Source organism: Cetorhinus maximus, chromosome 17, assembly GCF_964194155.1.
Source record: "Cetorhinus maximus chromosome 17, sCetMax3.hap1.1, whole genome shotgun sequence".
Lineage (NCBI taxonomy): Eukaryota > Metazoa > Chordata > Chondrichthyes > Lamniformes > Cetorhinidae > Cetorhinus > Cetorhinus maximus.
In genome coordinates this window covers 24,595,147-24,608,673 of record NC_135895.1, presented here as the reverse complement: position 1 = coordinate 24,608,673, position 13,527 = coordinate 24,595,147, and the positions used below count along the sequence as shown (strand labels likewise).

The 13,527-nt window shown below is 45.5% G+C and overlaps 1 protein-coding gene across 2 annotated transcripts in view; it reads right to left on the bottom strand.

The window, feature by feature from the left end:
- agla (amylo-alpha-1, 6-glucosidase, 4-alpha-glucanotransferase a) overlaps positions 1-13,527 on the bottom strand; it is a 98,081-nt gene that overhangs the window by 44,508 nt on the left and 40,046 nt on the right. For both annotated transcript variants that reach the window (XM_078560844.1, XM_078560845.1), the window contains exons 12-14: positions 10,485-10,672; positions 7,947-8,070; positions 674-837 (exon numbers count right to left, since the gene is read on the bottom strand). In XM_078560844.1, the coding sequence (XP_078416970.1) occupies positions 674-837; positions 7,947-8,070; positions 10,485-10,672 (476 nt within the window). The remainder of the gene's footprint in view (positions 1-673; positions 838-7,946; positions 8,071-10,484; positions 10,673-13,527) is intronic.

Here is a 13,527-nt window from a genome sequence, read left to right as displayed (position 1 = left end):
ACCATTTCCTCATTTTCCATTATTAATTGCTCATTCTTACTCTAGAGGACCAACGCTCGCATTTAAATACCTGTAGAAACTCTTACTATCTGTTTTTATATTCCTAGCTAGCTTTCTCTCTAAAGTACCAGTGATTAAGGTGCATTTTGATTGCAAGGTTAGCCAGCTGTTAACTCTACCAGCTGGCAACTAACTTCATAGCCAAGCATTCAAAGAGTACTGGCACCTTTTCCATGTTCTGGATTAAAAGTGAAGTGCTAGTTAATGGAGAAACAATTTCAAAGTCTACAGTGCATTTTCAGTACACATTTGATAAACTGTGATTACTGATAAATCCTGGTCAAACAGGGCTGATGCCTGCAGTCCAGGTGTTCTTGTTTAGTTATAGGAAGATGGGAGTACTAGTGAACTAGTTAATGGAGTAAAAATGGACAATATTAAAGATTTCTAAACTAACTAGCTAAATAAAACAGAGGAACTTAAACATTCAAGTACTACTTTATAGTAATGTTCATGTGTTTCATGAATGGGGTTCACCATGCTAGAAGAAAACAAATTTTTAATGGGAAAACTGTACAAAATATTCGGCTCTTTATAATCTAGGGACAGATACTTTACAATAGGAAAGTTGTCTGTTGATAAATATTGACAATAAACATTAATGATGCTGCACCTGAATCAAGGACTCGTTATCATGGGTAACGTCCATAAACAAAGCATGAGCAATTTTGGGTACTAGAGGCTTTACAGATGGCTGTGCAAAAGATCCAACAGGTAGTCCTCCAAAACGGTAAACCAGTCTTCCTTCCTCATGGCTGTCAGCGGCACTCATTGCCTCTGTAGCACATAGAAAAAGTGAGAAAGTTATACAGTACATTTTCAAAACATGTTGCTAAAATGTTACTAAAAAATGAGCACAGCATTCTCTTTTCAAATAGTCATTTGGTTGCACAGAACTTGGTTGTTGCTGAAAAAAAGAGACGTGTCAAAGCTTTTCGTCTTGCACTCATCAGGACGACTCATTATTTATTCACTCCCATGAAACACGCCGATTCCGTGGTGGACGAGCTCTCATTCGCATGCCCGCCATGCCAGGCACATCTGCCAAACAGTTGACAGAGTCCATGGCCAGAAACTTACCCTTGTCGGTAGGGACGGATGGGAGCGGAGCCAATTGCCACCTGCGATCGGTTGCGCACCGCCATTTTACTTGGGCAGGTCAATGAAGGCACACCCAATGTGACGCACGGCCAGTAGCACTCAGCGCTACCTGTGCTTGAGGCGGTGGTGGTGGGGGGGGGTAGGAGGAGAGTCGGGGCTTGCGCTTTTTCACGCATGCGATTGCATGGATTAAGTTGGTAATGGAAATGAAAGGATCTGAAAAATCACTTAAACATGTCCCCTCATGTGACAGTGTCACATGAGCTGAGACATGTTTGCATAGTTAGCAAAGTTTATTCAATTATTTTATTAAGTCTTCAGGAAACCTCATCCCGCCCACGGATGAGGTTTCCTGAAAACCGGGAAAGCCGCTCGGGCTCTTCGCCTGCCCGACAACCTTAAGGTTGGACGGGCAGCGTTGGTAACAACTTTAAGTGTTTTTTTTTTTAAATGCCTCAATAGACCGTTGTCAGTTCGGCGGGTGCGCAGCCGCCTCAAGCATGCACCCGCCAAACAAAATATATAAATGACACACACCCGACGTCATCACGCGTCATTTTGCATTTCGACGTGTCGGGCCCACCCCCGCACGCCAATGGCAATATTCTGGCCCATGGCCCAGGGCCTCCAATCAAGCCCCAAAGAAACCTCTGAAGAGAAATCTGGAGGCACCCCACCATGAAGCCCCGTCACAGCACTCACCACACCCTCCACCAGTGCACCTCAGTAGGACCTAGCTTTAGAATAGCCTCAGGATTACAATCTGGTGAGCACATCGCACTTTCTGATCCACAGCAGGCAGAGGCAGGGACTTCCCAGGTCCTTGGCACTCGGAGGACTGCTGGAGGCCAGAATATTGCTGAGTCTGAGTCAGATGACAAGCCTCTGTGCTCAGTCATGTCACAGTTACTGGAGCTACAAAGGCAAGCTAGGGAACATCAGGAAGGGATGTCCGCTGCATTCCTCAGACTGCATGACACGATGGTGGAGTCCATCTGCCTTCAGGCTGAGGTGAAAGCGCCAGTATTTCAATGCACCAAGATCAACACTGGCTGGATGGCGCTGTCATGGAGACCTTGGTCTAGGACGTCACTCCTGCGCATGCCTAACTCCATCGCTGATGCCATAGCTGGCCTCCAACAGTGTACACGCGAGAGGGGTGCTGGGCAGCTCAATCTCACTCCAGCTACCCCTTCTCCTCAAGGAATCAGCCAGGGACTCTCAGGCACCCATAGGGTGGAGGATCAGCAGGTGCACACTCCAGGGCCATCCACCCAAGTGACTCTAGGGATGACCGGCCCATCCGAATCACCTCTTCCTGTGACCTCTGCAGATCCAGCTTCACAAGCCAAGGAAGGTGCCACTGTCACACATCAGGACCCCAAAACCAGGTCAGGCCCACCAAGTCTTGGTCCTCCAGAGGGCGCCCGCCAAAGTCATCACAGGCAGGGCGTCACAGTCAGCAGGCTGCCTCCACCTCTGCTGTGGATGTCCAAGGAACACCAAGACGTAGTAGCAGGGTTAGGAAAGTTCGGTAAAAGTAGTTGCACACTGGACATGGGAGTTGAACACTTGTACGTACTGTTCATTATTGTCAATAAACTCCTAAGAATGTCTCCCTGCCTGTGGCTCCTTGCTCTGATGAGCAGTGTTCTTGTCACTCAGGGATGTGAAACCTTTCTGCGCAAGATAGGGCCTCAGTCCATAGCCTCTTCCCTGTGCTTTGTGCAGCCTTCAGGCCACAGTGATGGTCCAGCCTCACACTCCCTGGAAACATTACTGATGTCTGCACCTCATTTGCTGCCAGAATGTTGTGGGCAGGCACCACAGAGTTCTCTCATACTCTGTGCTCTCAGCACCTTTTAAGGTGGGGCTGGCCCCCATCACACCAGCATCTGCGACCAATGATGCTGTGCACCAGCTCCTGAAGGGCTGAGGTGCTGAAGGCGGACACAGCATCAGGTGCCTCTAAACTTTCACTGCGTCTCTGAGATGGCCCTGATCATGGAGCGCAAGCGAGCTCGGCCAGACAGGAGTCAGACATTCTCAGAGGCTGTGTGAAGATCTATGGAGTGACCTCACTGCATGTTTTTTTGATTTTCGACCATGGAATGTAGGTGTCGCTGGCTAGGCCAGCATTTATTGCCCATCCCTAATTGCCCTGTTCAGAGGGCAGTTAAGAGTCAACCACATTGCTGTGGGTCTGGAGTCATGTAGGCCAGACCAGGTAAGGACGGCAGATTTCCTTCCCTAAAGGACATCAGTGAACCAGATGAGTTTTTACAACAATCGACAATGGTTTCATGGTCATCATCAGACTTTCAATTCCAGATTTTTATTGAATTCAAATTTCACCATCTGCCATGGTGCAATTCGAATCCAGGTCCCCAGACGTTACCCTGGGTTTCTAAAATACCAGTCCAATGACAATACCACTATGCCACCACGTCCCCATGTTGTCATCATCCTCCTGCAGTCGAGCGACTATTAGGTCCTCCACTGCACCTCCATGACAGGAGCAGAGTGTTGGCGCTGCCATAAGCCAGATTGGAGTCAAACGTTCACAAATGCGATGTGAGGATCGAAGGGGACACCTTACTGCATGGTCATCACCCTCCACAAATCCGGCAGCTACGAGGGCCTCCTGAGTGCGCCTGCCTCATCTAGCCAGTGCAAGAGCCTCATCTGTCATCGTCACCGAGGACCCCCTCACCCTCATCCCCGTTGGCATCCTCCTCATCTGAGGAGACCTGCAGCTCTTCTACCTCTTCCTCAGCCAGCTCATCTTCCCGTTGGATTGCCAGACTGTAAAGGGCGCAGCAGATGATGACGATGCGTGACACCCTCTGTGGACTGTATTGCTGGGCTCCACCAGACCTGCCCAGGCACCACATCTTCAGCATCCCGATGGTCTGCTCCACCAAGTTGCGAGCTGCTGCATGAGCCTCATTATAGCGTCGCTCTGCTGCAGTCTGAGGCCGCCACACGGGTGTCATCAGCCACAGCCTCTGCAGGTAGCCCTTGTCCCCAAAGAGCCAACCCTGCACCCTCTGTGGACCCTGGAAGACTGCAGGGATCTGCAAGCGGCTTAGAATGTAGGCATCATGCACACTCCCTGGAAACCGTGCGCACACCTGCAGGATGCGTTTCTGGTGGTTGCACACCAGCTACACGTTCAGTGATTGGAAGTCCACCGAGTGTAGCGATAGAGACCTGAGCGTCACATGAGTGCAGTCAATCGCACCCTGCACCTGTGGGAATCCAGAGATCAGGGTGAATCCAATGGGCCTTGCATCCTGGCTGTCCCGGTCCCAGTCGAAATGCACAAAGTTGCGTGCCATGGAGAAGATGGCATCCGTGACCTCATAGATGCATTTGTGGGTGGCGGATTGTGAAATCCCATAGAGGTCACCTGCGGAGATCTGAAAGGAGCCACTGGCATAGAAATTGAGCACCACGGTCACTTTCACAGCCACTGGCAGTGGATGCTCTCCATGTCCCCTTGGCGCCAAGTACTGCAGTAAGTGGCAGATGTGCACTACCAGCTCCCTAGGCATGGAGTCATCAGCAACACTGGCTCTCAGTCATCTGCAGGAATGGCAGGCGGCGTCTATAGACCCTGGGTGAAGCTAGGTGAACAGCCACGGCTCACTGTTGCTCCTGGGCAGTGTGTGCGGGAGCCCCTGCTGCCCCTTCTTCGTGAGGTTGCTGCACCTGCCTTTGCACAGCCAGGTGCCTCAGCCACTCTCTCCTCCATCTTCTACGGTCTCTGTAGGCCATCAGGCATACAGCTAGGTCACCAGGATCCAGGATCCTGACGTGGTCCTCCTGCAGCATGAAAGAGAGAGAGGCATGGTTATCATGGCTGTATTTAGCACCTTTCCTGGCCTGGTGTGACCGCCCTTTAACGCTTCCCGGAAAGCGCTGGTCACCCCTCGGATAGCCAGAGATGAGTGCGCTGCATGACTGCCCTGTCAGCCTGTGACGTGGGGGACACTGATTCAAACCGCAATGCTGAGATTGCAAGGCGCTGTGCGTGCCTCCAGCAGTGACTGCTACATGGCTAGCATTGGCAGGGAGATTGTACAACATGTGCAGTCCAACTGCTCCATGGTCCAATAAAGTGGTGGCGGACTCGAAGTCTGTGCAGGGTGGGGGGGGGGGTGGAGATGAGGTCTGGAGCACTAGGTGGCCCTTTGGTGCCTGTGTTGCTTGCATGGGCGGGCAGATAGGAGACCAACCCCAATCAGATCAGACGCAGCCACAGTGATATATCTCAGTTGCAGCAGCATGGTCAGTTTCATAAGGTGTCCCTAATATGTGGCCACTTCCCTCACTTACCCTGACCCCCACCTCGATCCTGTGTGCGGGTTGCAGTGCCAGGGTAGCATTTGACCCCACCTCACCAACCGACAATGGTCGTCTCTTAAGCTCGCCAGCACTTGCCCCCCCTCAGTAGTCACCTCTGAGGCTGGCCAGCTCTTGCCTCTGGATACCCCACCACCTCAGCAGTCGCCTCCGGGGCCAGGCATCAGTTGCCCCCATCCGCCGAAGCCGTAAACAACGGGCGAGCTGAGGAGAATGCTACTGCTCACTCACCTCGGTTCCCCCAAAGCGAAGGCCGCCAAGTGCATGTCACCTGTGTGCTGTTGTGAGACACGTCGGCGTGCTTTCCCGCCGACGTGGACGGACAATCTGCCGGGGTTCCCAGAGCCTGGCAAGATGGCCTTTTAATTATATGCTGATGTATTACAATTAGCTCCCCGCCGACCGATGGCAGGAAACGCGGCCCGCTGTCAGCAGGCTGAGTGGTCAATCGCGATCTGCCTTCACGCCGTCAAGCAGGTCACGCCACATTCTCCGCACACGCCACCTATCACGCCTGCCGCCAGTGGGCTCAGAAACTTCCGCCCATACACAAATTTCCTGCAATTGCAAAAATAAACAAAGGTCCCCCCTCAAAATATTTAATGTGATTTAGTAAATTTGAGTGGGCCGGGTTAGAGGGAAGAGGGGTGGAAAACTAATACAACAGGACAAAGCAACTTACTGTTTAAATTGTGCCCTCAGCACTGAAAGCAATGATCTATAGCTCTCTCCTAATGGCAAGGGCACCAAAATGGAGAAAACCAAGTGCATTGTGCATGGAATTCAATATGTTTTAAACATTGAATTAGCTGAGGTTTGATAATGCAACTTAAAATCACCCATACAGCTAACATAATATGCAAACCCAGGGCATCTCATTATCAAATACAAGGCAATTTGTTAAGGAATCTCAAAACTACATACTAAGCCAACTTGTCAGAAATATTAGAAGCTCTCCGCATGCTATACAATCACCTCGGACAAATTTTTCAAAGGCTTCACACTCATCAGCAATTTCATTTTGACTAGGAATGTGTGCAACGTGCTGGTGCCCTGTCCTTCTACCCGCTTGGCTCTGGAGGGAGGTAGTAGGTGAAACAACAACCACTTCATCTTAGTGAAAACATGCTGTATTTTATGGCATTGTTTAATGTTAGATTCTGAATTGTCAGTGATTAAAGCGCATTCTGATTGCAAGATCAGCCAGCTGTTTACTCTGTCAACTGGGAACTTCCTCCATGGCCAAACATTCAAAGAGCACTGGCACCTTTTCCATGATCTGGATTAAAAGTGGAGTGCTAATTAGTAGACAAACAGATGAGAAAGTGCACTGGGACTCAGGAAGTTGGGCAGTCTTTGCATATATTTACTACAAAAGAGTTTTTATTCTATCAGACTGGCACCAATCCCTATGTGCATTTCTGTAAAGCTGGGATATCATAATATAAAAGAAAACTAGCACCTGCATCCAACACTTGCTAACTTGGGATCCAAAAACCAGTCAGCCTGCCTCATTTTATAAATGCCTTCCTTGAGTAACATCTGTTTTCTTTCTTTTCCATTTCCAAGATATCTTGCCTTTTCACTTGCATTTATATGTTTGCAACATTAAATGTAAACCAATTTTGTAAAATTTGGTCCCTGCACAAGTCTCTTTAAGCCTCCTGTTTGGCTAGTTTCCTTTCATGCTCACAATAGCATTTCAGGATTCATCTCCTTCATGAGATTTGTGGTCCCACCGACGCTCTGTTCTACATCATTGGCTTACCAACCTCCTGGGCTGTTCATTCCTTGGTAACCCCACAAGTTACACTTTTTTTCCCAGCATTGAAGAAATCCAGCTCCCGCCTGGCACCCCCAGCCCCTCCACGCCTGACCACCAACTGAAATTCTTGTAAAACTTTACAAAGAAGTACTTTGTTTTACTCCCCATAACAATCCTCCGTCAGCCTCACCCCCAGACATCATTTTTTTGGGACCTTGAGCCCAATGCCCAGCATCCCTCCACCCAGCTGACCTTTCACAGCTGCAAACCTAACTTTGTGTTCTCTCTTTGCTTTGGTCCTGATCCTTGACTGTCACTCACCACATCCCTCTTTCTACTTTTTCCACCCACTCACCCCTCCCTTCTAGTGACTTTCCTATTCTCTCCTCTTACTCCTCCTCCTCTCTTTCACCTTGTTTCACACATCTTCCTACTGCCCTACATACTCCTGTTCTCTAGCTCTGCTTGGCCCAACTGACCCCTTGAATCACTGTGAAACACCTTAGAAAATAACCTAGTAAACAGTAAATCGATATGCATATATAAATGCAGAAATCTCTTCTTAGGAAACATAATTACACAACTAATGCTTATAAAGATAATAATCCATCGCCATATTAGTACACTGTATTCAGAAAACTATCATGCTTACCTCGTATTAAGGAACTTATGCCAAGTTTAGTCACAAAGACATTATCCGTCTCTTCACTTCCAGTGAATAGTTCTGCTACTACGTACAAGTTAGGTCGTATTTTTCTGGCAGTGTCCAGCATATACTGCAGGTGAGAAAGCAGAGACCAAGGAATGGAGATAAAAAAATAGGAAGCAAGGCAAAACAAAACCAAAAACCCAGATTGGGCATAAAGGTAAGATCAAGATGGAAGAAAAATTGTGCAGAAGAATTAATTTAGCAAAATGGGAGGTTGGTGAGATGTTGGGGAAATTGACATTTGTTCCCTTCTAACACTTTCAATGTTAAATATATCTCACGTGTAAAAGAGAAAGTAAAATAAATTTTAAGTCAGAAATAGAATGATGGGATGAAAAAGAGAAAGAACAGTTTCAGTAACATGCTCTTTAAGGTTATTTTACATTTTCTGAAGTCAGGTCTCTTCAAGTACCTTGAATGAGCCTGCTAATTCCCAGACAGTTGACAAATGAATGTTGGAACTGAACCTCACTAAACCTCAACTTGCGAGGTAAAAGCAAAATACTGTGGATGCTGGAAATCTGAAATAAAAACAGAAAATGCTGGAGAAGCTCAGCAGCGTCTGTGGAGAGAGAAACTGAGTTAACGTTTAGAGTCTGTATGACTCTTTTTCATACGGATTCGAAACGTTAACTCTGTTTCTCTCTCCACAGATCTGGCTGAGTTTTTCTAGCATTTTCTGTTTTTATTTCAGAAACTTTTCTAATTTTGACTTCCTTTCATCATCAAACTTGATAATGCCAGTTTCATTTGTGAGACCACTGTTATAAATCATAGAATCATGCAGTACAGAATGCAGCCATTTGGTCCAACATTTCTTCAAAGGAGCTACCCAATTTGTCAGAATATTCCTGTTCTTTCACATAGCCCTGAAAATTTCTCCAAACATTTACCTTTTGAATAAAGAATGATACAAATCACAGCACACTCTCTTGCCTGAGTAAGGTTATACTTCAGCATAGAAATTGAACCAGAATACTTATGTCAAGAGTGAGCACGTATAGTCATCCAAAATGTGTTCATATTTTCATCAAGGTGGAAACTAATAATTCCCATTTGCAGTACGAATGAGAATACTTGCCTATTGCTTAATTTGCTATAATTTGAGATGATCACTTAACTTCTCATCAACATTCACAGCAGATGGCTTTCATAACTCTAAATTAAAATTTTGCCAAATAACAGTAAATTTCTAATCTAAAGTATGGCTGTCACCATTATTGTACCTGCTGTTTGACAACTTTAAAGAAAAGGCAGGTTAATTGTTTCCCACACCATTAATCAATGAAGATGATATTAACACAATGACTGGCTCTAACTGAGCAATGAGTAAGTCAGGCAACCCAGGGCATCCCGAATTGTGTGTCATGGCCCCCAGAGGTGTCGTGAGATGAAATTTTGGGGTCACAAGCTAAGGCAGCAATGGCTACCATGGAGCACCAACCTAGTCTTAACAGTTGCGAGATCGCTTCAAATCCTCACTTTTTTTTAAAAAAATGGACGTGGCCTGACTGACCTTTGAGGCCTGAGACCTGCTCCAAAAAAGCCAGTGAAATAGTAGGTGCTTTTTATTTAAAAACCCTGCAGATTAAACAGCACTTCCCCCTCAAAGTGCCCCCACAGCTCTCCACTCCCCACAAGCACCCCCCCCACCCAACCTGTTCTCACAGCTCTACCCCTGCTCTCACAGCTCTACCTCCCTGCCTGGCTCTTACTCTGGGACCACGGCACGGTGGTCAGCCTCAAAATACGGTCACAGTGGGGAAAAGTTTGGGAAGCACTGCTATAGTCCCAGTTGTAAAATAGAAACCACTGAAGTACTGCATAATCTAGTCAGGACACTGCAGTTACTTATTGAAAAAAAAACACACCTTTAAGACAGGGGTATCCAACCTGTGGCTGTAAGGTCACCCTAGCCTTGGGAATCCAACCCTTGACCGAGAGAGATTCTGTCCTTTGTGCACTTATATGCCTTACTTTGTAGGCTTGGAGGCTTAGGCGGAGTTGTTTTTAAGCACTGTTGTCTCACTGTTGGCAACACCAGGGCCTCTTAGTTTCAGGAACTTCAGATGTATACAAATTAATCGAAACAGATTTAAACTTCACATGAGGTTCCTAAGGGCCCATGTTAAGCACCTATCGTACCCTCTATCCTAGGTGCTCCACTCAGCTGAAAATGACAAAAGCTTGGATATCCTTACTTCAAAGAAACATTAGAAACCAAACGAATTGGGCGATATAGCACAATTTAAGTGAAATTGTTTGGACCTTGTACAATGGGCCAGTTTTGTAGCTGGAAAGCCACCTTGTGGAAGCCCTGACTCAGAGTACGGAGCCAGTATGTGCATAATAGCAATTGAAAATACATTCTACCCTAAATTAAAGCCTGAAACATCTTTAAATAAGATCTATTGTTAGTAACATGCATGTTCAAACAGTTACTTAAAAAATTTATTAGAAAGGAGAAAACTTAATCTGTACCTCAGCAACACGAATAGGTGTTGAATGGCAATTGTCTAACCGTACCCCATGGAAGATTTTGGCTGTTATTTCTGTATACTTCTGCATGTGAGCCCAAAGGTAAGGGCAGTCTTCAGGCTTTTTTCCATATCGCAGTTTAACACTATCACCCCAGCAAATCAATTCTCTTCTTAGGTAAACATTAGATCCTATGATAATAAAACCCAATTTGTTAAAATATATAGGAATTGAAAGCACTTCAAAAAAGAACTACAGAATTTGTGATAATGGCATAAGAAATATTGCAGTGGCAAAGACTGGAAAATAGAATACAAGCATTTTTAGGATTGAGAAACAAGAAAAGATCATTTGGCTAAATACGCTCACCCCTTCATAAAATAGCTATTGCACTGAAAGAGGCCATTTAGCCTGCCGAACCTGTGCCAACTCTCTGCATGAGGTATTTAACCAGTCCCATTCCCCTGCTCTTTTCCCATAGGCTTGTAAATTTTCCCTCTTCAGATAATTATCCAATTCTCTTCTTCGGTAACCATTACAAACTATGATAATAAAACCCCAAATTATTGAAATGTATAGTAATTAGACCAATGTGTATAGTAATTAGATCACCCCCTCAGGCAGTATATTCCAGATTCTTACCACTTGCTTCTCAAAAACTGTTTTCCCTCAAGTTCTCTTTGATTCTTTGCTAATAACTTTGCAACTGTGTCTTCTGGTTCTTGGCCTTCTGACAGTTTCTCTATCTATTGTTTAAACCACTCACTATTCTGCATACCTCTACCAAATCTTCTCATTTTTTTCTTCTACAAGGAGAATAATCCCAACTTCTCCAATCTATCCTTATAACTCAAATCCTTCACACCTGGGGCCATTACTGGAATCTTTTCTGCACCCTCTCTAAAGCCTTCACAATCCTCAAATGCGGTGCCCAGAACTAGACAACATTCCAGTTGAGGTCAAAGCAGCCCTTTATAAAGGTTCATCATAATTTCTTTGCTTTTGTGCTCTATGGGCAGAATTTTGCTCTTGGCAGGCAGTTGGGAAGTCGACTGCCACTCATGATCGGGACCGAACCACGATTTCACGCTGGCAGGCCATTTTGGCCTGCCTAGCATGAAACACAAGTGGCAGCGCTGAGCGCTGCCTGTGGGGGGAGGGGGGGATGCAAAAAGAGGAGGATGAGCAGACCGAGTGTCAACTTCGCGCATGTGCACGAGTGAGCGCTTCATAGATCTCCCTGGGGCACATAACTGCCTCAGGGAAATGAAGTGCTGTTTAAAAAAAGAGAAAATCAAGAAACTAAAAGTGTAATGAAACATGTCCCCTCATGTGACTCTTGTCACGTGAGCAGGGACATGTTATTAAATCAATTTAAAAACTTTTATTTTATCTTTATTTGCTTTTGGAAACCTCATCCTGCTTGGGCTTTTCGCCTGCCCGCCAACCGTTAGGCAGCAAAAGAGTTAATGATTACTTAATGGCTTTAACAGGCCTTTTAATTGTCAGCGGGTGCGCTGCCGGCTCCGGCGCATGCCCACTGACCGAACTATCGTGGGACTGCGCGTTGACATCAGCACACTCGGCCGACGTCCACATGCATCATTTCACGTTCGAGCGGGTCAGGTGCATGCCAGCCTGCCGAGCGAAAATTTCTGCCCTATGCCTCCATAAAGTCCAGGATCCAATAGGCCTTTTAAGCGTCTTCTCAACCTGCCCAACTACCTTCAATGATCTGTGCACATATACCTCGAAGTCTCTGTTCCTCCATCTCCTTTAGAATTGAATCCCTTAGTTTATATTTCCTTTCCTTGTTCTTCCCATCAAATGTAAAATTTTTCTGCATTCACTTTCAACTGCTTGTGGGATAAATCCATCATCCTATCTCATTATAAGCTTCAGTTAACAAATCTGCTGGGTTTAATGAGGTTGCTTATGCGATAAAGTGACAAATTTTAAGGAAAGAAATTTTCAAGAGAACTTTTCTAAAGCAACCATTTAGCTGACTCTTATTTACGTGCAACATTTCTTAATGAAATTGAATAACAATCTAACTTGAATGTCTAGGTTTTACATCACATTCTACCTAAGCAATCACCTTTCTTCAAGGGACAGCAGGTCATAAGATAGGCCTTTTAATTTAGACCACCTATCTTCAATTAAACTATTGCATGAATTCAAATTAAATATGAAGTAATTTATTAAAACAAAGTTTAAAGATATGAAAAACTTTTGATTATACAGGAATAATCCACAAAGACAGAAATGCCATTTACTTAAACAGTTCTATCAAGCTAAGGCAAGTTTCTTCAGCAACTCGTGGGGTTTCAATGTTTTAGGACTTTGGCAATTGAAGGCAATGAAAACACTATGGAGTTTCAAATTAATGTGGAAAGCATTATGACAGCAAAGAGAATCTTAGAATGGTTACAGCACAGAGGGAGGCCATTCAGCCTCTCGTGTCCATGCAGGCTCACTGCACGAGCTACTCCCATGCCGTTTTCCCAAAGGCCACAAATTTTCTCTCTTCAGGCGTTTATCCAACGTCCTTTTGAAAGCCACAATTGAATCGGCCTCCAACATGCTCTCAGACAGTGCATTCCAGAGCCTGACAACTCGCTGTGCAAAAAAAATTCTTCCTCATGGCGTCTGGCTCTTTAGCCAATCACTTACAAATCGGTGCCCTCTGGCTCTTGACTCTTCTACCACTGTTTCATTTACCTTTCGTAACTAACACACAACTTTGACAGGAAATTTTAAATGATCCTTACATGATAAAAGTGTAGTCGGGGACAACAATTTGACCTTGAAATAGTAGGATAAAGGAACATAAGTTTAAACTGGTAAAAGTCCAAATTTAAGACCCATGTTCAAAAGTCCTCCTTCATACTTTGTCAAGAATGTTCTTCAGTGCACAGAGTGATCAATACAGTGGAGTCCTGAAGGTTAAAACCTTGGAACTATTTAAATAAAATTAGATGGCTTTGTGGGGGCGCTTATTGAGTGCATAACCTAAAACAGGCCAAATGACATTCCTTATGCATTT